The sequence below is a fragment of the Meles meles genome, chromosome 19, assembly GCF_922984935.1.
Source record: "Meles meles chromosome 19, mMelMel3.1 paternal haplotype, whole genome shotgun sequence".
In the NCBI taxonomy this organism is placed as follows: Eukaryota; Metazoa; Chordata; class Mammalia; order Carnivora; family Mustelidae; genus Meles; species Meles meles.
The window spans coordinates 58,445,474-58,469,200 of NC_060084.1; the positions used below are offsets into that span (position 1 = coordinate 58,445,474).

General features: G+C 47.7%; 2 protein-coding genes across 7 annotated transcripts in view; both read left to right on the plus strand.

Moving 5' to 3' along the window:
• The window catches only part of LOC123931070 (zinc finger protein 264-like), a 32,352-nt gene extending 11,685 nt beyond the window's left edge, over positions 1 to 20,667 (plus strand). For 5 of the 6 annotated variants that reach the window (XM_045987762.1, XM_045987763.1, XM_045987761.1 and 2 more), the window contains one exon: positions 2,587 to 7,711. In XM_045987762.1, the coding sequence (XP_045843718.1) occupies positions 2,587 to 4,214 (1,628 nt within the window). In that variant the 3' untranslated portion in view covers positions 4,215 to 7,711. Of the gene's footprint in view, positions 1 to 2,586; positions 7,712 to 17,232; positions 17,480 to 17,673; positions 17,866 to 18,191; positions 18,331 to 19,063; positions 19,213 to 19,992; positions 20,168 to 20,342 lie in introns of those variants that run through there. The other variant, XM_045987766.1, reaches the window with a different exon arrangement.
• A 2,425-nt stretch (positions 20,668 to 23,092) lies between these two features.
• Positions 23,093 to 23,727, plus strand: part of LOC123931069 (zinc finger protein 543-like) — a 47,574-nt gene continuing 46,939 nt past the window's right edge. Inside the window, exon 1 of the mRNA XM_045987760.1 lies at positions 23,093 to 23,346. Within this exon, the coding sequence (XP_045843716.1) occupies positions 23,173 to 23,346 (174 nt within the window). The 5' untranslated portion in view covers positions 23,093 to 23,172. The remainder of the gene's footprint in view (positions 23,347 to 23,727) is intronic.

The window sequence follows — 23,727 nt, forward strand, 5'->3', positions numbered from 1 at the left end:
CCATGCAGGCTCGCCTGCTCACTGACTAATGGCCGTGGTGTTCTGAAGGACACGTACCAGTTCACACTTGCCCCGGGACCGCATGGAGGTTCCTTCGGCCCATGCTTTGCCCGGGACTTGGTACTGTAGGACTCCTCGGTCACTGACAGTGCTCTGCCTGGTGTCTGGTACTCTCAGGTGTCAGGTCGACGAAAGGTTGACATGTATCTTGTGGGCTCCGCTTGCTTTTCCTTCTTGCTGAGGACCTTTGGCACCTGCTCATATGATCTCGGTCAGTCTATATTTTCTCCTTGGAGTGTCATTTCATGATAAATACCTATTTTTTCTATTATCTCTCTCGGTGTAGTCCTTACACTTACCTATCATTGGTTATAGGTGCTGCAGCTATAATACTACTTTTCAGTTTTGTTTTTTCACTTATTCAACGTATGTTTTCTTGAATAGAGCTTCTTATTTTAGTGTAATGTTCTTACATAATAATGATTTTGTCTTGTGTAAAAATCTTGCTTTATTCACCAACATCAGGAAAATAGTCTTGTTTATTTTATCTGGATATTTAAGTCCTTTTGATCTGAGGTCGAATTTGAATGTAGTGGGAGAGCGGAATACAGTTTGCCAGGTGACATCAGTTTTTCCAGCTCCCTTTACTGTGTTTTCTCTCCTTTTACCACTGAGCTGTCTGCCTCCTCTACCATCCACCAGAGCCCCGTATGTGTGTGTTTTCTGAGCTCTCTGTTCTTTTTCTCTTGCCCGTTTGTCTTCTGTCTGTGCCAGTGCCATCATATCTGAGAGTCTGTTTTTCCATCACAGTACTGTCATCTGAGGCGGTAGGTATCCTTCTCCTTGCTCTTGCCTGTTTGATCTTTCCTATAAGTCCTGCTATTGAACTGTGAAGTTCCGTGATGACCCAGTTGCCATTTTATGGGGAATTACACTGAATTTTTTTTTCTTCGCTTGGGTAGCATTGTCAGTTTTATATTATTAACTGACCCCCCACGCCGGCCCAGGTTTTGTTGAGTAATTATGGACATACAGGTTTCCCCAGTATGCAAAATTAAGAGTGTTCCTGGGAAACTTCTCATTAGCAGAAATGACATAAAGTGTGGAAGAAATTACCATTGATTTATATGGAGAATTTTTTCACCATGAATGTCTTCAAGTACAGCATTACCGTCACGTGTATTTTGTAAGTCTGTTCACCATACTGCTCCTCAGGCAAACCAGACTCGTGTCCAGCCCAGTCCTGCTCACTTCCTGCCTTATGAGCCTTGTCGTGGGAGGCCTCACTGTCACCCCAGTCAGAAACTTGGGAATCCTGTTTCCTTCTCTCCTCCCTTGCCCTGGATCTTCATTAGTACCATCTTCATGCACTCAGTCCCTTTGTACATTCTGTCTCCTAAGGCTGCTGTGGCCTTTGTACTTTCTCTTTTGTGGTGAGTCCCATGATGCCAGTAGGACTCACATCATGGGTACCTCCTGTGCAAGGGAAAACTCCCTTGGATCTCTTGTTGCACGCAGCCAGCCAAGCTCAAGACTAAGAACACAGAACTCCCAAGAGTGCCACGTCAACCCAAGTCATCTGAAGCCACTGGAAGTTCAGAGATTTCCCAGAACTACCTTCAGGCTTGATGAGCTGATAGACTCAATAAACTTCCTAAAAGCTGTTACACTGTCCTCTCAGTCATGTTTGTTACAGACAAATGTACAGCTTAGAAGAGGAGCCAGAAGTGTTCCAAATACAGAACTCCTGTGTCTTCAGTGACTTGTTACCTCCTTGGATCCGTATGTGACAATAGGTCCGTGAATATTACCAATCCAGGAAATTGGCCGAAGCCTTAGTATCCAGATTTTTATTGAGCCTTCATTACAGAAGCGTGTTTGATGGAGTCATTGCCCATGGGACTCAAGTCTCTAGCCCTTTGTTCCTTTCCAGAGGTCCAGCTGATACCTGGTGACTCAGAGCTTCAGCTTTCTAATTATAGGGTTGATTTTTCTGATGTGGCCAGATCTTACCCTGTGAGTCATCTCTTTGGTATAAACTAGGAGCCCACGATGAGTTATATATTGTCATAAAGTATGAGGTACATTCCTAGGCACCCACCATGAATGACAAAGACAGGTCTGTCACTCTGGAACTACACAGCGTTGAGAGGTTACCTCCTGGAGCTGGGACAAAGACCATACTTCATTTGGGGGAAAGTTAACTTTACATTACACACTTTCTATCTTCTATCAGGGCTCCATTAGGTGCCCTTTCCTAGTGTTCTTACAGCAACGTCCTCACTTAGACGAAACCAAACATACAACATTCTTGTTAGTCTTTCTGGCCTCATCCAGTACGGAATTGCAGCATGTCTCCACTCCAAACCCCTGTCCCCTATCTAGCTTCTCCTGGGTCTCCCTTTCAAGGTGTCAACAGTCTAATACCTAGGGGAAAAAAAAATAGCAATCCTGAGATTCAGAGATAATAAAACATAACAGAGATAGGCACTGTTTTCATCTTCATTCTTTTCACTAAAATGCTGATGATATATTTTCTGTGTTATCATTACTAACAAGCCTTTCTGTATATTGGGTTTCTTTCAGATGACAAGGGAAAACCCATGACTACAGAACTTTACAGTTGTGCACCAGCCCTGTCTGGGGGGGCCTTGTTCCAGGAACTAAGACAGGGAGACCCAGGGAACTTCCAGCTGGGCCAAACCAAGGATCAGAGTGGGTCATCAGAAATGCAGGAAGGACATTTGAGACTGGGCTTAAAACCCAGGAGGGAGAAGCTTCCTGAGAAAACAAGCCCTGAACTTGATGGTTTAGGGGCAGCTGATGGCGTGTGTTCACAGACGGCGCAGGAGCTGACCCATCCAGGAGGTGCTGTCCATGACCATGACTCGTGTGGATCAGGTAAAGATCCCGTGATTCAGGAAGAGGAAAATACCTTTAAGTGCAATGAATGTGGGAAAACTTTTAATAAAAAGCACCTTCTTGCTGGACATGAGAAGATTCACTCTGGAGTGAAGCCCTATGAATGCACCGAGTGTGGGAAAACATTTATTAAGAGCACACACCTCCTCCAGCACCACATGATCCACACAGGGGAGCGGCCCTACGAGTGCGCGGAGTGCGGAAAGGCCTTCAACCGCAAGTCCTACCTTACTCAGCACCAGCGGATCCACAGTGGAGAGAAGCCTTATAAGTGCAACGAATGTGGGAAGGCCTTCACCCACCGCTCCAATTTCGTCTTGCATAAGAGGAGACACACTGGCGAGAAAACCTTTGTGTGCAAAGAATGTGGGCAAGTCTTTCGACACAGGCCAGGATTCCTTCGACATCACATCATCCACAGTGGTGAGAATCCCTATGAATGCTTCGAGTGTGGCAAGGTCTTCAAACACAGGTCCTACCTCGTATGGCACCAGCAGACTCACACTGGGGAGAAGCCCTATGAGTGCAGTGAGTGTGGAAAAGCCTTCTGTGAGAGTGCAGCCCTCATTCACCACTACGTCATCCACACTGGGGAGAAGCCCTTTGAGTGTCTGGAGTGTGGGAAGGCCTTCAACCACAGGTCGTACCTCAAGAGGCACCAGAGGATCCATACTGGGGAGAAGCCGTTTGTGTGCGCTGAGTGCGGGAGGGCCTTCACCCACTGTTCTACTTTCATCTTGCACAAAAGGGCCCACACTGGAGAAAAACCCTTTGAGTGCAAAGAATGTGGGAAAGCCTTTAGCACTAGGAAAGACCTCATTCGACACTTCAGCATCCACACTGGGGAAAAGCCCTTTGAGTGCACGGAGTGCGGGAAGGCCTTCAACCGCCGGTCAGGGCTCACGAGGCACCAGCGGATTCACAGCGGGGAGAAGCCCTACGAATGCATGGAGTGTGGGAAATCCTTCTGCTGGAGCACCAACCTCATTCGACACGCCATCATCCACACCGGAGAGAAGCCCTATAAGTGCAGCGAGTGTGGAAAAGCCTTCAGTCGCAGCTCGTCCCTCACTCAGCATCAGAGGATTCATACTGGGAGAAACCCTGTCCGTGTAACCGAAGTGGGAAGGCCCTTCACGAGCGGGCAGTCCTCAGTCACCCTCCGAGAACTCCTTTTGGGGAAAGACTTCTTGAATGTAACCACTGAGGAAAACCTTTTGCCAGATGAAACGTCTGCCGTGGCATCAGATCGGACCTACCAGAGAGAAACCCGCCAAGTATCTTCAGTGTGAAGAAATCTTCCATCCCAGACCGTCGGTAGTCCAGTAGACGCGTTTTAGAGATTGACCGAGCCCAGAGCCTTATTCTGCGTCTGAGAATTCATCCGTGAGGGAGAGAGCAGGGTTTCTTGTGCACGAGATAAAACTCTCAGCTGCATGTTTCTCTTTCGCTTCACTGCAGTGTTATCTCAGGAGTTTTTATAAAAAGAAGGTGGAGATATAGAAGAGCGAATGAAACGAAAAACTTTGGGGACTTCTCTGCCCAGCTTACAGCACTTTGTCATGGATTCACATGTTTACGTGGGGCCAGGACAGCGTTGCAGGCGCAGTGGGCCTTGCCCCCGTGCTTGTCACGTGCACGTTCATCGCTGCCCAGTGTCGGCAGGGTTAGCCCGCTGAAGGCAGGCAGTAAAGTGATAAATGCACATGTGAGGACACATTTTATTTCACCAGTTAAGACTCTAACGCTTACATGTTTAGAAAACTGTTCTTTATTCGGTTTTAAACACCAAACAGACTTTTTTCAGACTTGTTCTTGGTCCATCTGTTTACTTCATTTCTATAACTGTGTGGTAACCCTCAGAATCGGGTAAAGTGATTCCGCTCTCTTTATCCTTATTTAAATTGATTGAGCTTTCCTAATTCCTTTGACTTTTCATATAAATCTTAGGATGTCAAAAAATCTTACTTGGATTTCTACAGGAATTGGTTGAAATCTGTAGCTCTGTTTATTGAGAATCAGCATCATGAACACCGTACGTGGTATGACATTTCAGTTGTTGAAGTCATTCTTGATATTTCACTACTGTTTTATAGCTTTTCACCATACAGGTTCTGTACATTTTTGTTGAGAATTGTATCTAGGGTGTGTGTGTGTGTGAGAGAGAGAGAGAGAGATCATAAATGGCATTGATTTTTACACTTTCATTTTTCCATATGATCTTTAGTAGTATGCAGAAAGGTAATTGTTGGAGTGATATTTTGGTATCCTGCAACCTTGGTGAACACACATTATTTGTAGCCATTTCGTTGGGTAGAATCCTCAGGCTTTTCTGCAAAGACATGTCAGCTGCATATAGAGTTTTATTTCTTCCTTCCCATCTATATATCTGTTACTTTGTTTTCTTACTACACTATGTTGTAGTGTAGTAAGTAACCTGATGTTGAATAGTAGTGAGAAAGGATGCCCTTGACTGATTCCTCAAATTAGGAGGAAAATGTTCAAGTTTTCATCAAGTATGATGTTAGCTGATGTTTTTTTCCCCTCCCCAAATTTTTCTTAACAAGTTTAAAAAATTCCCATCTGTTCTTAATTTGCTGAGTCTTGTTATGAGTGTTAGACTTTTTCAAATGCTTTGCCTCCATCAAATGATGTGATCGTCTGATTTTTCTTCTGTAGCCTGACTGGTTGTGAATATTGAACCAGTCTTGCCTCCTTGGAATAAATCCCATTTGGTTGTAGAGTATGAATTTTTTATATATATTATATATTAAAACATTCCATTTTGATTATATTTTGTTGAGGAGGTTTTCCTCTAATTTCTTGAATTCAGAATAATTTAAATGTTGGATACATTGAATAGTTTGAAGTTTGTCCTTTTCAAGGAATTGTTCCATTTCATCTAAATTAGTTTATAGACTTGTTTGAAATATTTCCTTATTACCCTTTTAGTGGGAGCAGTATCTGTACTTATATCCCATTTGATTCCTGATTTTGGAAATCTGTCCACTCTCTTTTTATCTTTGTCCATCCTTTTAGACATTTATTAATTCTACTTATCATTTTGGAGAACCAGCACTTTATTTCACTGATTTTTCTTTTTCGAGTTTTTAATTTTAAAGATTTTATTTATTTGACAGAGAGAGATTCCAAGCAGGCAGAAAGTAGGAAGGAGGCTCCCCACCGAGCAGAGAGCCCGATGCGGGGCTCAATCCCAGGAGCCTGAGATCATGACCTGAGCCAAAGGCAGAGGCTTAACCTACTGAACCACCCAGGCGCCTCTTCAATGATTTTTCTCTGTTGCTGTTCATAATTTCGCTGATTTCTGTTCTGATCTTTATAGCTTCTTCTTTGGTTGTATTTTACTTTTGTTTTCCTTTTCTAGTATTAGCATTAGTACTATAAAGTTTTCTCATAACACTGTGACAGCTGCATCCTGCAAGCTTTTATTCTTTAGAGACTTTAATGGGTTCATGGATTATTGTTTAGTTTTCTAGTGTTGGGGGTGTTTTTGTTATCTTTTGTTACTGATTTCTGGTTTGATCTGTTTAAATTTGTTGAAGTGTTTATGAAGTGGTCATGATCTCAGGGTCCTGGGATCAAGCCCCATGTCAGGCTCCCTGCTCAGCGGGGAGTCTGATTCTCCCTCTCCTTCCCTCTGCCTGCCATTCTGTTTGTGTGTGTGCATGTGCTCTCTCTCTCTTTCTCTCTCTCTCTCTCAAATAAATAAATACTAAAAAAAAATAGATTCTATCATTTTCTGCTTCAGGTATTTTAAAGCTCTGTTGTTCGGTGCATTCACATTTAGTCTTGGTATATTATCTTGTGTGTTGACCCTTTCGTTATGTGATGTCCCTTTTTTGTCCCTGTTTATTTTCTTGCCTTTGAAGCATACTTTGATATTAATATAGTCCCTACTGCATGTTTTGATTAATGTTTGCATGGCTTTTATTTTTCCATAATTTTATTTTGAACCTTATTTGTATCATTACACTTGAAATAAGTTTCTTGTAACAGCATATAGTTGGGTCTTAACTTTATCCCTTAACTTTTTTATCCCTTCTGCTTTTTATCTTTTAATAGTAGATTTACATCACTTAGATTGAAAATAATTATTGGTATGTTGGGGCTTAAGTGTACCATTTTTTAATTTGTTTTTGTTTGTGTTAATTTTGTATCATTCAACTTGTTTTCTGGTTGTTCTTGTTATTTTGCTTTTTCTGTTTTGTGTTTTTTGTTGTTGTTGTTTTGCCCTCCTGTGGGTTACTTCACCATTTTTTAGAATTCCATTTGATTTATCTATAATGTTTTTGAGTATTGTCTTAATTTTTGTATTCTAAGTATTTACGTACGTAAGTTATCACAGTCTAATATTATCAGCATTTTAGCACTTTGATGTATAGAAACCTAAATTCTATCAGGTTCCTTTACATTTTCCATTTTTAATATTATTGTAAATATTTCCTCTTTATACATTGAACACTGTGTTGGATGTTATAATTTGTGCTTGGGCTGTCACAGCATTTGTTAGAAAACTCACAAAAAGTATGGTCTGTTTACCTCTGTTACCCATTCCATTTTCTTTCTCCCTTCTTGAAGTCCCAGGCCTTCTGTTAACATCTCCCTTCGGTTTGGCAAATTTACTGTAGCCTTTCTTCTGGGGTAGGTCTGCTGCTGACAAAGGACTTTGTTTTCCTGCATCTGAAATTGTTTCTCTGTCCCTTTCATTCCTGATAGATGTTTTTTTGTGGGATAAAAGACTTGGGGTTTACAGTTCTTTCAGTATAAGAAAAACATGTGGGGGCGCCTGGGTGGCTCAGTGGGTTAAGCTGCTGCCTTTGGCTCAGGTCATGATCTCAGGGTCCTGGGATCGAGTCCCGCATCGGGCTCTCTGCTCGGCAGCGAGCCTGCTTCCCTCTCTCTCTCTCTGCCTGCCTCTCTGTCTGCTTGTGATCTCTCTGTCAAATAAATAAATAAAATCTTTAAAAAAAAAAAAAAAAAAAAAGAAAAAAAGAAAAACATGTGACCTCCCTGTGTCCTCCATGGTTTCAGATGAGAAACCTACTGCCATTCAACTATTGTTCCCCTGCCTGTGCTACATCATGTGTTGAGGGCTTTCGAGGTGTTTTTGTCTATAGAATTCATCAGTTTGATTACAGTGTGTTCTGGCATTGAACTTTTGGAGTTCTCCTGTTTAATATTTGTTCAGCTTTTTAAATCTGAAGATATGATCTTGGGCCAAATTTGGGGAGTTTTCAACAGTTAAGTCTTAAAATCGTTTTTTTCTTTATCCAGTCTGTTTTCTCTGTTACTCAGATTGATCAATTTCCACTGATTTTTTTTTTTTTTAAAGATTTTATTATTTGCAGAGAGAGATCACAAGTAGGCAGAGAGGCAGGCAGAGAGAGTGAGAGGGAAGCAGGCTCCCCGCCAAGCAGAGAGCCCGATGCAGGACTCGATCCCAGGACCCTGAGATCATGACCTGGGCCGTCCAGGCACCCCTCCATTGGTCTTTCTTTGAGCTCACTGCTTCTCTTTTCTCTCATTTCCTCCCTGCTGAGCTTATTCACTGAGGTTTTGGTTTTGGCTGCCCTTTTTTTCCCCCCCAGTTTAACCTCTCCTTTTTTACATACTCTGTTTCCTTGTCTAGTTTATAATACCAAAGAAGGACTTTTAAAAAATGGGCAAAACTGTGTAATCAAAGTCGGGATTCTCTGCTGGTTTATCTTGATGTTGGAATAGAAATTCTAACGTATTTGGAGAAATGAAAGTCTTTTTATCCACAGATGTTTCTAAAAATGCATGTTAAAACAGAAGGTGATCTGTAGATGACTCAGGGTTCTAGTCTTCAGGGGAGAACTGTGTGTAAAATCCCTCACCTCTCTAATAAGCCTTATTATAGCCCCAGAGGAGAAGGGGTTTCTCCTCCTCAAGGATCACTCTTCTGTGGCTGGACACATTCCTCCAACCCCCAACTTGTCTAGGACCTCTTTCCTGTATACTCTCCCTGCTTGGTCTGTAACTTCTCCTCCTTAATGCCCTTCTAGCCGCCTCGTCGTACCTGTGTTCAGGTCTCTAGTCTCACCCCCAGGCGCTTTCTGCCCTACATGCCCAGTGAGCTCTGCCCTGCTCTCCGTGTGGACACACCCTGTGTCACTGTTCCATCCACTGTCTGTCGCCACCCCCTCATGTCCCTTCACCGTGCCGACAACTAAACAGTGGCCTCCAGCACCATCTCCTGACTTCCGCAAGTCTCCCAGAGTTCCCTCTTGTCCTCCCATCCCTCTCCACCGCCCCTCCCCCGACACACCGGCTGTGATGGGACCTTTTTCCTGCTGCCCACCTCTTTGACTTGAAGGCACTTTCCTGGAGTCTGTGAGCTCCTGCCCTGCTCCTTCAGAGGAACTCTGTCTTCTTCCATTCGTTAAACAGTGGTTCTTCTCAGTCCATCTGTCCCCCTTGCTTTCTGACTTGGGAGGTGTTCCATGAGTGAGTGAGTTTCCCCCTCGAGGTATTTGACGCTCAGTGATCTACAGAGTTCCACAAATGCTTGTCTCCAGGTTGAATATTTCTGTCTGGTCATCCTTGCACACCTGGGCAGTAATCATACACACAGAGCCTGTCTGCATGTGCCATGTGGTCACGGGTGTCACCACAAGGATGCGGCGGTAACCAGCAGGAGAGCAGACAGACACGGTACGTTACTTTGTTTCCATCATTGTTTAGAATGTTTTTCACACATCAACTCTTCCTCTTTGCAATAACTCTATGTGGTAGGTCATGTTATCCCTGTTTTACGGATCAGAAAATGAAGGCACAAAGCATCTGTGGGGTTTAAGGTTAAAGCATCTGTCCAGGGTTTCATAATTGATTAGGAAGTACGGGATTTGGGACTAGAGGTCAGTGGGCAGGCTGCAGAATCCATGCCCTTACCACTTTACTGCCCCTCTAGGGCAGATCCGTGCACCCCTTCAGAATAGAACAAATCACTATTGTTTGTCTGCAAATTACTGTTCTCATTTGACACTACATCTTGACCATCCCTTTAGGTTGGGGTAAACCAAACTCACTCTAATGGCTGCATAATGTGTAACTGCAGAAGGTGCAGACGGGTGTGAGGGGTGGAGAGGTCGAGAAAGGCCAAGGCATGCATTTGAGTTTCGATGTGACGTGTTTGAGGTGCCCAAAGTCTCCGCGAATATCACTGTCTTCTGGCTTGTTGCCCAAGTCAGACACTTTGCGGCCATTTGCGTCATCCCCACTTCAGCCATTGTGCCATTGTGTTCATTTTCACTTTCTCCCCCTTATAGCCTCAGTATATGTGTGTCTTAGTGAATGGCCACACACAGCAGGGTGTTTTTTTATTGTCATGTTTGGGTCCCTCACAGAGCATTTACACAAAGCTGTTTATATGGTTGACACTATATAAACACGTATGTGACATGTTGACCTTGATGAGAACCCACACAGGATTGTATGGCCAGATCGGTAACAGTTCAGAAGTCCCAGTGAATGGCTGTGTCAGTGATTAGGGTCAGCCCGTTTTAGTGATTTAGTAGGGAGACTTGCAGGACTCCACATTTTGTCATACTCACTAGCTGTGATTCATTCCAGCAAAAGGATAGAAAGTGAACTCAGCCAAGAGAGTTGGTACAAGGACTGAAGAAAGCCAGAGGGTGTCAGAGTCCTGTCTCCGGGAAGTCAGGCAGGCTTAAATGGACGTGCGTCAGAGAGTTACGACAATTACTTAAAAAGTCTGCTAGAGAAGCTCCCTAGAGACTCTCGGTACCCAGAGTTTTTGGAGGGGGTGGGGCTCTCCTAGCACGGAACAAGTTCTACGTTTCCAAAACGGTAGCTGGCATTCAGTGCAAACCCCATTGTTTACACCAGAAACTTGGGCACACTGAGACACTCATGTCTGGGCCTGGTGTGAAACCTGACCTCTGAGGTCTCAAAGCCCAGCAAGGATAGGAGTTCTCCAGCCTGCTGTGTTACAGCCGTATACAGACTAAATGGTACTAAAAGGCTGAATAGATTTCTGTAACAAAGCAAATACTGTTATTACTTCAGGGGGAAAAAAAAAGTCATTGCTTTGGAGGCTTCTATGAACATAAACCCTATAACCAAAAAACCCTAAGCCACAGTAGAACTTACAGACTAACCAGGATTTAATTTAGTGATGACAAGGTACAGGGAAACCTGGTGAGAAGGGACTGGACTTCTTCCAAATACTGACTCTGTGTGTGTGGGTGCACACACATCACTTAGGACTCTATAAATACACACATATGCATGTATACGCATGTATGTGAATGGGGTGTGTGTCTGTGTGGCTTCAAGTGGTTGCACCTGCGAACAGACCCGTTATTACCTTTATCTATAAAAATACAAAGGCCAATTGATGACGTGTGTTTTCTGTGCTACATGTCAGCATCTCTTATCTCTCTGTTCCTGCTGTTCATACTCTTAGCATCTGGCTTTAATGAACAGAAAACAGTATGTCGTTCAGTGGGCACGGTCAGGTTGAGATCCGTCAGAGTGGGTGACTGGGCGAGAGCAGGAGCGCTGGATTCCAGCTGGGAGGACCCGCCACAGAGATCGGATGCTGGAGGCCTGGGGGGAGTTTGTCCCCTGGGAGTAGGCGCAGCTCCCTCTGTTCTCACACCCCCCCCCCCACCCCGGCCCACAGACGGCCTTTCCTGTTAGTCCTAGATGCGGGGCTGGCTCTGGAAGGCTCAGTGATGTCATCCTTGGGTCTGGAGTGTTAACGGCCCGTCAGCTGCTTGCTCACGGGAGCTCACACGTCTCACGAGTGAATGGTCTGAGCTAGGTTGTAAATGGGCAGCTGGTCTTTGCCCTCCTCGGAGCAGTGGAGAGTCAAGAGCATGTGCCCTTGAGTCAGATACTGGGGTCTACTTCCTGGCCTTGTTCCTAGCTGCTGGAGGCTTTTTAAAAGTCCCTGTTCATTCTGCTTCTCTCAATCTCCGCATCTAGCAGCCATTGTCATGGTGAAATTTTCCCATGTGGGACCTTGCTGCTGTGCAATCCACCGCCCCGTCCCGGGTCCAGCCAGGCATCATCCAGCACCTCAGCATCCATTTACCTTCCGCTCTTCTCCCCCGGTCGATTCTCCACACTGAGCCAGAGATGCGGCTCCGACCTGGTCATGGAGGGCTCACCCCCACCCCCTTCCCCTAAAATGTTTCGTGACTTGGGATAAAAACCAAATGCTTAACATGGCCCATCCCTGGGGCCCTACCTGGTGTGGGATGTGTCTCATTTACTACCTTTTGTCTTGCACAACTCTGGTCTCTCCTCACTTCCTGTTTCCCTTTCCCTCACTTTCCCACCTGCTATGGCCTCTTCTGTCCCCACGCTGCCCGGTTAGCGTGTGCTCAGCCCTCCCCTCTCATCTCAGATGGCACTTCCTCAGGGAACCTTTACCCACACACCCATCTAGGTCATAACCGTGTGCGCATGTGGTTCTTTGCTCCTGAACCACCTTCCTGCTTGGTGGTTTGCCAGGATTCCCTCGACTCAGAACTGCTGCTATAGTCCCAGTTACTGTCTGTGACAGCACAAGGACACAGGTCAAGATCCCCAAAGGGAAAAGGCACACAGGGTAAAGAAATCAAGCCCAAGCTTCCAGTGTTCCCTCCCAGTGCAGTCGCATAGGCCCTTGCTTAAGTCTTTCAGTAAACATGTGGGGCGCCTGGGTGGCTCAGCGGGTTAAAGCCTCTGCCTTCGGCTCAGGTCGTGATCCCAGGGTCCTGGGATCGAGCCCCGCATCGGGCTCTCTGCTTGGCTGGGAGCCTGCTTACTCCTCTCTCTCTCTCTGCCTGCCTCTCTGCCTACTTGTAATCTCTATCTGTCAAAAAAATAAATCTTAAAAAAAAAAAAAAAAAAACATGTGGGACGACATGTTCTAGTATCGCCAACGAGGGAAATTCACCACGCCTTAGTGCCCGGGGTTTCTTCCTGAGGCACGCGGGGCCTTCATGACTGCCTGTGGATACTCGGCGGGACCACAGGAGGCGAAGATACAGTGTGGCTCAGAGGCTCAGGCATACAAAACACTCCGTTCCCTGTGAGCCACAGTGTTTGCTTAAGTGACCCGGTCAGCCTGAAGCAGCGGGCCCTGCAGATACAGGCCTCAAGTCCCTCCAACCGGGCCATGTTCAAGAACTTAGGTTGTCTTCTCAGTGCTGGTCAGGGGCCAGTCCTTTGCGATCCATAGCATTTGAGTAGTGGAGGCTGCTCCGGGAACACTTTCCTGCACAGTCCCCCGTGCTGGCCCTTGGCTTGGGCTCTGGGACAGCAGACAGTGATATTTGCCTGAGCATCTCTATGTAGTAAAGCATTTCCATGAGGACACACTGTAATATCGTTGGAAATCTACTCACCATGTGAAGGAGGCCACGTGGGGTGTGGGTAGATTAACGACAATGCCTACTGTGAGACCATTACATCGTGTCCGTGCTTCTGCACCAGTTTGGTAAGTTGTTCCTTCTGGTCAGCTGTTCGCACTTTGTGATAACCGACCTCCCCTGTCACTACCTTCATTTAAATCCTCATCCTCACCCATCTGGAAAACAGCCTAACAGGTCTTCCCTTTCCTTGCCCCTCCTGTAGTTTAATCACAGAATATCCAGATTGATCTTCTAATTCATGACTCAGATTACATTGCCACTCAGTTCAACACCTCCCCCCAGGATGGTTATCTGTTTCACAGTGTACTGAGTGTGTATTTTTTACTTTCTGTGATCCGGCATGTGGGGCCTTGCTGACTGGGGAGACACTGCCCCTCCCTGGACTAGGTACCAACTTTTCCAGGACCTCACTTTTCTTATGCAAACCAACCACCTCTCTGGCTCCTAAACTCCAGGAGGCCGCATTCCTCTGTCCTAAAACGCCAGGGCCAGAGACCAGACAGGGAGTGTGACATGTATGCTCCGACTGTGCAAACAAGTCAGTCCTAAACTGATGACCTGTCTTACCTTGCCTTTCCTGCAAAAAACACAGTCCGTGTGCTGGGCCGGGCTTTCTCCATCACGGCTGTGGCCCCCTGACCGCTGTTTCTGGGTCCCCATACCTAGCCTGTAAGGTATGCCTGACAGAATGGACAGACATGAGCTGGAGGCAAGGGTGGTGAAAGCAGGTTACATGCTAGAAGCCTGAGGTCATAAGAACCTTGACTGGCTTCCAACACCCCAGGGCTGACAGACCAGGAGTCACAGGTGCAGAACCTGTGCTCTCCTCTTCCCCTCTGCACCAGATGACCCTAGGGTCATTATAATGCATTGGCATTGTGTTTTTGTCTCCCCCATGGGGGAAGGTGCCAGGAGGGTTCTGGTACAAATCTTGTAGGATCCAAAACTCGCCCTCCCAACCAGTAGGAGTCGTCCCCCAAATGATTGGAAGTAGCCTCCATTAGAGACTACTCCCTCCATGAGCCCTGACCCCCACTTACTTAAAAAGAAAAGATCCCTGTAGGCAGTTGTCACCTCTGGGCCGGCCTTCTCTCCCACTTCGACAGCGTACCGTCCATAATAAACGGCTTTGTGCTTGCTACCGTCCTGGCTGGCTGGCTGAGAGTGGATCCCCACGGAAATCCTCCATGGGGAATCCCAGAACTGAGGGCTCTATTCATACACTGCAGGATCTCCCACCCGTAGGATTGCCTGACTCACTTGTAGGGATCTGTAAGCATAAACTTCATGACAATCACTTTCAGGTCCACTGTGTTACCATATCTGATTAAACAAATAATAGGTGCATTTTAGAACATATTCTGGAGCACACTGCAACCTCCTTACAAAGGCTGACAAGGTTCTATGCAATTTATCTCCATTTATCTAACTCGTCTCATCCCACTTGAACCCCTGCAGTTGCAGCTCTAGACATGCTAGCCGCCATTTTTTTCTTTTTGGACAAAATGGACTTTATTTTTTTTATTATGTTAGTTACCGTACAGTACATCACTAGTGTTTGCTATAGTGTTCCATGATTCATTGTTTGCGTATAACACCCGGTGCTCCCTGCACTATGCGCCCTCCTTAACACTAGCCCTCTTGCTTTCCTCAGGGACCCGGTGCTCTCCCAACTCTGGAATATCTTTCTCAGAAGACGTGGGAGCTCTCTCTTTGAAGTGCCGACATCAAAGGAGATAGCATCCCTCTGTCCCAGTTTCTGTGGGAAGGTGGAGGCCTAACTCTAGGCCCCCATGGGGTAAATGGACATTGGATCTCTCATAAGATCAATTATCCCTGCAACTCTGCCATTGAGAAATGTTCATCACCTTGAACTGCTGCTTTGCTCCAAAGGATTTTGTTCAAAACAATCATCCCAACTTCTTCCTTCTCCGTAAAATAACTTCTCTTTGTTGGCTCTGCCTATGGTTTTACCATAGCTTGCGTGTCTCTAATTGTAATTCTATGCTATTTCCAAATAAACCCATTTTTGCTGCTAAAGTAACTTGTATTTTTAAGGTTAACAGTACCATCTACCCTCAGGTAATGAAAAGTTTGTTTTCCCTTATAGAAAGCCAAGGTAGCAGCAGATAGCCAGCCTAATTACTAGGTAAATTTAGGATGAATTATGTAACAATTGGTGCTGTCATGTTTTCTTACATGAGGACTAATGACTGTCTATGCTGAAAATATGTAATGAGAAAGCTAGTATCTGCTTGGTTATATGAAAGGGTATCTTTTTGACTTTGCCATCTCTTAGCGATTATCTGTGATAAGGCATCCCATTCTGGTTTAAGGCTTACCCAGTAATAAACATTTTTATTTCTCTACTACCTTTGTGGAGAGATTTTCTGGGTTGGGAGATTTTTTTCTTTTTTAAGTTCTATTTCTCCAACAATTTATATTGTTACCTATCTAAAAGAATTCCATTTTTTTTAAGATTTTATTTATTTAACAGACAGAGATCACAAGCAGGCAGAGAGGCAGGCAGAGAGAGAGGAGGAAGCAGGCTCCCTGCCAAGCAGAGAGCCCCATGCAGGGCTCGATCCCAGGACCCTGGGACCACGACCCGAGCCGAAGGCCCATTTAAAAGCATCTGGAACTTCTGTATTTGCCAAATAGACATGTGGGTTGATTTTACTATTTGAGACTCCAAATGCAAACTGATGACAGGGTCTATGAAAATAAAAGGAAATTTCACCAAAATGGAGTCAGGAGTCCAGGCGGAAGCTCTCACATGCTGCCTAGGGATGTCAATCACAGACCCCAACAGAATAATCCTCCACAGGAAAGATAATCTATAATAGGCCCCAAGGAGAAAAGATGTACATTGCTTTTCCTGCAAGAAACTGACCACCCCTGTAACTCAAGCAATGGGAAGCTGTCTTTTCTTAACCGTTCCTCTTCTCCAACAGACTTTCCTTCAAAACAACTGCTCCCAAATTTCCTTCTCCACAAATTGTGTTCCTCTCCTGTTTGAAGGACTAGTCTATGGTTTTTGCTGTAGATTCCTTGTCCCTAATTGTAATTCTCCATTAGTTCCAAATAAACCTGTTTTTTTGGCTGGTAAAAATTTTTTGCTGGTCCAACAAATACATGAGGCAAGAGGTGACCAGGCTGTGTGTCACCGCGCCGAGAGGGCCTGCAGGCCTAGGGGAGGCTGCAGGGCTTGTGGGGTGGAGTGGGGAGGCCAAGAGCTGCAGGACATCGGGGGAGGAGGCAGAAATTTTGGAGAGCGTGATGGAGGAGGGCCCTAGGGAGTGGCCCAAACGGGGCACGACCTTCAAGCGCGGGCGGTGCGGTGGGGCGCGCAGGTGGTTTACCGGCTTCACACGGGTACCCCGGCGGCTTCCCGCGGTTGGCGTCTATTCATTCCCACGTCCCGGGTCAGTTCATTACTGGACTCGCGCACTTGTGCATTTCCACAGCTATTCATTCATGGAAACCCGTGAGCATCCTATCCTCTGGGCTGCCCTCTGTTCGTCCCCGCTCTTCCGAGGTGTCCTCCGTCTCCGAAGCCCCAGCTCCCGGTGTTCCCTCGGACCCTGCCACGCGCACGCGCCCGCGTCCACCATTTCCATCTCTCCTATTGGGCACGCTGCCTTCGCGCTGAGAGCTTCAACCAATGGGAAGCTCCCAGCAGCCTCCGCGCTCGGAAGCTTCAACCAATCAGGCTTAGCCAATGGGGGCGCTAGGATAAAGGGCCTCGCGCGGAAAGGCCCGGAGTTCGTCGGCGTCGGCGGGTCCCGGGCTTTGAGGTGGTTGGTGTGCCCTGCTAGTGTGTGCGTGCGTCCGCGTGAGGAGCGACGCCTGCACGTTGCCTGCCTTTGCCGCCCTTCAGGACGTTTTCGGAGGGCTCAGGAAGGTGTCCGGTCGCCGTTGTCTCCTCTCGGGAGCCGCCCAGACGCGGTGATGAGTTCGAACCGAGCTGAGCCCGCGGGGAAGCAGAAGAGGACCCGGGACCGCAGGAAACGTCGCGAAGAGCTGGTGTCCGCGGCCGGGGGCGGACGCAGCGCGGGAGGAAGGGCCGACCTCCCTCCGTCCCCTGTCGCTGCAGCGGGTCGTGTGGAGGTCAGCGGCGCGCCCGTGTGAGTGTCAGTGCCGCGGTCTCTGCAGGGGGACGGGAGTGGCGCGACAAGCGAAGAGCAAGCCGCGCGAGTTTAGTGATGGCTCGTGGACCGGATGAGGACGGGCAGGGGCCGCGGTGGGGTCCAGGGAAGGAGGAGTCCCCGACTGCCCTCCACCTCCCTTTCATGAAGCTCTTTTCTTCCTTTCCTCGCAGGCGGCGCTTCACAGTGGATGACTTTGAAATCGGGCGTCCTCTGGGCAAGGGGAAATTTGGGAATGTCTACCTGGCTCGGCTCAAGGAAAGCCATTTTATCGTGGCCCTGAAAGTCCTCTTCAAGTCCCAGATCGAAAAGGAAGGACTGGAGCCACAGCTGCGCAGGGAAATTGAAATCCAGGCGCACCTGCAGTGAGGCCCCGCTGCAGGGGAATCCGGCACCGGCTTCTCACTCTGTGTTCTCTTCCATCTCTGGCATCTGGGCCCGGCATTACCCCCAAACCACCCTCCAATAGGCCCCCTCGAGGATTTTTTTTCTGCAGTTCACTGCGATCACACCGTGTCATCCTCCCTGTTTCAGGCACCTAGATCCTGCTGCTTGCTCCTGTCCTCTCTTGCGCTCGGGGATCTGCTTTGTTCTGGTCCCAGCACGACTTGCCCCTTATGTGTCCAGTCACTTGTGACAGCATCAGGAGTTGTGCCTTGTGAGTCTGACCCTTCCTCTTTCCCTTTTCCAGACACCCCAATATCCTGCGCCTCTACAACTATTTCCATGATGCCCGCCGCGTGTACCTGATTCTGGAATATGCTCCAAGGGGTGAGCTCTACAAGGAGCTGCAGAAGAGACACACGTTAGATGAACAGCGTACAGTGACGGTGAGGCGGGGGGTCTGAGGGCTCTGGGGCCCATGAGTTTACTGTGGACTGGTTGGGAGGGGCAGTCATTGCTTTTGGCTGTCATTATTGTCCACGTTTTTCTTTTTTCTTTGTTTCGAATTCTGTACCTTTTATGTAATGACACATACAGCCTGTAACTTCACAGTTGGATGCCCTAATCACCCCAGGATATTAGTAATCAGGGTAAGCAAGACTGTCTGACTCTGCTACCTTATGCAGAGAAGCATGTTGAAAGCCTATGAAGGGGTTCCCTGTGTAAGTGAGTGGAACTGGCTTAGAAATAGGAAGCAAGAGATTTCTGGAGGGTGCCAGATGGGGAATCAGAGCAACAGTCAAACCAACAGAAGTGCTAGCTCAGCTTGCTGACGGAATGAATGATCTTGCAGCTCTCCTCCTGCTTTTGTATCATTTTTTCAGGCCTCAAGTCCTGTGGGAGATAATCTGTTTAGCTCAGCACAGGGCTGGTGTCTAGCTACTTGCTGTTCTAGGGCAAAGGGGAGGTTCTGTCACTTCAGCATTCATCCTATAAGACCACATAAAACGGGAAGAGGAATCCTTCCCCCACCAAGAATTGTGGTGCCAGTAAGGAAGTAACAGGGTCAGTAAGCAGGAAACAAAGATTCCACTACAACAATAACTGCATGAGGAATATTTTATCTTGTATGAAGGGGGGGGGCTTCATTTCCAAACAGCTCTTTCTTTGCTCACTCAGATAATGGAGGAAGTGGCGGATGCTCTGATCTACTGCCACGAACAAAAGGTGATCCACAGGGATATTAAGCCAGAGAACCTACTGCTGGGGCTCAGGGGTGAGGTGAAGATTGCAGACTTTGGCTGGTCTGTGCACACCCCGTCTCTGAGGTAGGTCTGGTGGTGGTGGTATGGGCCCTGGGTGCCACTTAGGAATGATCCAATTTAATTCGTGCCGTGTGTGAGACCCAGATGCAAACTTGCTTTTGTATTTGAGTACTGCCTTTTTCAGATGTATGTATTTAATGTGCAATTGTAGACTGAAAGAATGTAGCTCGACCTTATCTTTTATCTTTTGATTTCTGGTAACATGTGACTTTCCCAGTAAGTACCCATGTAGATAAAATTCATTGCTCCATAACTCCAGGAATTTTTTTTTTTAAAGATTTTATTTCATTTGACAGACACAGATCACAAGTAGGCAGAGAGGCAGGCAGAGAGAGAGGGGGGAGCAGGCTCCCTGCTGAACAGAGCACCCGATGCGGGGCTTGATCCCAGGACCCTGAGATCATGACCTGAGCCAAATGCAGAGGCTTTAACCCACTGAGCCACCCAGGCGCACCAACTTCAGGAATTTTAATTGGTTCTTCTTGATGCACTGTCTCTTTGTTCAGAATCTATTGATGCCCAAAATATTCTGAAAACATCTTGGATCATGAGCTACATAACTGCATAACTATATGAATAATTCCAAAATACAGAATTGGTGGGTCCCAGTATTGGCCGTCCATAAACCTTGATCCTTATTAAAACTTAGTGTTTCCAAACTCCCATGATCAGGAGGGGACTTCTCAGACTTTTGAGGGTCTCCCGTCTCACTGGAATCTAGAAAAGGAGAGTTACCCTTATTCTGGGCCTCTGCGCAGTGCTCCCTTCCCTGGTGTCCTCTAGGAGAAAGACAGCGTGTGGGACGCTGGACTACTTGCCCCCTGAAATTATTGAAAGGAGAACATATAATGAGAAAGTAGATCTGTGGAGCATTGGAGTGCTGTGTTATGAGCTGCTGGTGGGAAGTCCACCCTTCGAGAGCCCTTCCCATATTGAGACATACCAACGCATCCTCAAGGTAAGATGGCTACACTCTGGGCATTCATTCGGAAGCCAGGCCTGCAGAGCCTGTGTTGCACACAAAGATTGTCTAGTAAGATCCGGAACAGTGCTTTCAAGGGTCTTAAGGAATGGAGAAAACACACAGCACAGAAATTAATGATGCTCTCTTTTTTCTTCTCTGGCGTCATCAGGTCGATGTAAGGTTTCCCCCATCATTACCTTTGGGGGCCCGGGACTTGATCTCCAGGCTTCTCAGGTACCAGCCTTCAGAGCGGCTGCCCCTAGCCCAGATCCTGGAGCACCCCTGGGTCCGGGCCCACTCTCAAAGGGTGTTGCCTCCATCCATTCAGATGGCTTCTTGAGCCCTGTCTGCACCTGTTTCATTGTGGTTGCCCAGAGAGCTCTCCTGGGTCTACTGTTTTGTTGGTTTTAGAGTCACAATTTTAATTAATAAAACTTGAATAATTTTGTAGCAGTTCTTTATAGTTATTTGAGTTGGTGTGTGACTGGGTAGAATCTTTATTTCTTGTAGAAACTCTTTCCCATGAGAGCCTCCCAAGATGATGTCCCTCCTGGGCAAGGATGGTGACTCAACTACTCACCTTAAAAACTAGTTACTGGGGCGCCTGGGTGGCTCAGTGGGTTAAAGCCTCTGCCTTCGGCCCAGGTCATGATCCCAGAGTCCTGGGATTGAGCCCCGCACATATTTGGGGAGGTAGCTTAAGCAGATTGAAAAGTCGATGAGGGCTTCCACATTGACTACCAGGTGACATATGTCTAAATTGTGAAAACTTTCAGACATGCTCTACAGTAGGGATTTCAAAGTCTCCAATAGCTACATAGTTTTTGTCACCACTTACTCTGGACATTCTGCCACCCAGAACACAGAATATAAAAATCTTAACTTTGATACCTGATGTACACCCTACCCTCAAACCATTTAATTTAATGGTGTCAACCACATGTGAAAAGAAGAATGCCTTTTTCAATTTGGTCAAATTACTATGCCCAATGATGGATCACACTGTCCCTTGTGTGCTAATTAAGCCACGCTTCACAACCTCCTTTCATAAAAAGCATCTTCTTCCAGGAAATCAACTGCATCTGAATCCTTGATTCAGTCATTATGCTTTTCTCTACTTTGAAAATTAATTTTTTTTAGTTTTTATTTATATTCCAGCTAGCATACAGTGTAATATTAGTTTCAGGTGTACAATATAGTGATCCAGCACTTCCTTACACAACACAATGCTCATCAGAAGTGCACTCGTGGGAGGCGCCTGGATGGCTCAGTGGATTAAGCCGCTGCCTTCGGCTCAGGTCATGATCTCAGGGTCCTGGGATCGAGCCCCGCATCGGGCTCTCTGCTCTGCAGGGAGACTGCTTCCTCCTCTCTCTCTGCCTGCCTCTCTGCCTACTTGTGATCTCTCTCTCTGTCAAATAAATAAATAAAATCTTTAAAAAAAAAAAAAAGTGCACTCGTGGGCATCTGGGTGGTTCAGTTGTTTGAGCTGCTGCCTTCCGCTCAGGCCATGATCCTGGAGTTCCGGGATTGAGTTGAACTGTGCTGTCCCTGGCGGGGGGGGTGGCTGCTTCTCCCTCTCATGCTCTCTCTCTTAAATAAATAAATTTTTTTTTTTTTTTTTTTTTTTTAAGTGCACTCCTTCATCCTCATCACCTACTGGACCTCTCCCCCACCCACCTCTCCTCTGGCAACAGTCAGTCAGTTTGTTCTTTATAGTTAACAGCGTTTCATAGTTTTCCTCCCCCCCCCCCCCCCCCGTGATCATTTGTTTTGGTTCTTAAATCCCACATCTCAGTGAAATCATATGATATTTGTCTTTCTCTGACTTATTTTGCTTAGGATAATACACGCTAGCTCCATCCATGTCGTTACAAATGGCACCATTTCATTCCTTCTCATGGCTGAGTAATAGTACATAAACTTAAATCTCTTGATATCTTCCGCACAGTTTCCATTCTTCACGGCCGTATGTCTTTTCAACTCATTCCAAGTGAGGCGTTATTCTCTCACTCTCATAGTCATGAGAAGAAAACTAAAGAAGTCCCTGATGGCGACATGTAAGATTTTGCCTAATATAACTCTGAAAAGAATGTTAGCATCTAACATGGTTTTGTGGGTTTCTCATCTGCACCCCCTCAGCGCCGGGCTGTCTCCGGCTTTGCCCCCATCCGTTCCCGTCTCCATCTATTCTCGCCCTCGCCGAGAATCCAGGCGGCGGCAGCATCCGACCACTCCCCAACTCCGTGGCCGCTCACGACCCCTCCGCCGGCGCTCAGACGCAGGGCGAGGTGCCGCGTGGGACAGACTCTCCACAGCGCCGGGCTCCAGCCTGGGGTCGCGGCCTCCCCAGCTCAGGGGCTCGCACGCCGCCCCTCCGGCTCCAGGGCCCGATCCGCGCGTCGAAGCGCGTGGCTATGGCCCACAGGAGGCCGCAGAGGGGCCCTGTCGTAGGGGGCTTCCGCCGTCCTGGCCCGGGCGGTGCCACCACCGCTCGAGCATCCTTCTTCCGTCCAGGGCATCTCCGGGAGGTGAGGCGCACGGGGGAAGTCACCAGCCGACCCCAGGGCCTGGTGACCACGGGTCCTGATCGCGGGCGGACGTCCCCGCCGCCGAGCCTCGCCTTCCCGGGGCGGGACAGGGACGGCCTCGCCTTTACTCCTCGGTCCCCTCGCGTTGGGTTCGCCCTGAAGAGGCGGGTGTGACGGCGAACTCTGGGTCTGCTAAGTCTTTTAGGACGAGGAGGACCCGCTCCGGAACACGTTCCTCCGGGCCGCGTTTGTAGAGCCCAAACTACACTGCCCAGAAGGCTGTGCACTGGCGTCCGCTTCCGTGGCGGCGGGGCTTCTGGGCTCCTGGTCCTACGTCATTCGTGTGCGACGGTTCCGTCCACGCCAGCTGTGGGGAGGGCGTCGCTGTTCTGTGGCCGCCTCCAGTGAAGCTCTTCCAAGAAGAGCAGAAAGACGCCTACCGCTCACCTCCGCCCCTTTGAAGGAGCCATGAGCCACCCGGCGTCCGGAGAGTGGGAACGTCAGCCGCGGTCACCCCTCCCGGGGCAGGAGAGAGGTGGCAGTCGGCAGAGCCGGCGGGATCCGCCTGCGTCGCTGCCGGTCCGGGCCCCGCTCCGTGCACAGGGTCCCATGATGGCGGCGGCGTGTATGGACCCTGCGCGGGTGAGTGGACGACGTCTGTGGCATTGCTGCCTCGCTGCTGCGGAGAGGGCTCCTGGGCAGCCTGGAGCGAGGGGGTACTCGGTTTCTCTTTGATGTGTGTCAGAGTGGAGAAGGTTGTCACTTTCTTCATCTCGGTCTTAGAGTACACGGAGAGGGACTGAATGTGCAGATGGCCCGACAATTGGCACACCGTATTTAAAAGTCACACTGACCCCAGACGTGCTGCTGCCTGCCCAGGAACAAATCCCTCATCTACCCTTAGCAACCCGGGAACCAGTCTGCTCTGTCATTCTTGGCCGGAAGCCCGATTCCTAGCCCTGAGTGACACCCAGGAAGCTAAACCGTGACTTCTCTAAGACTCGGCCCCAGATAGCCAAGATT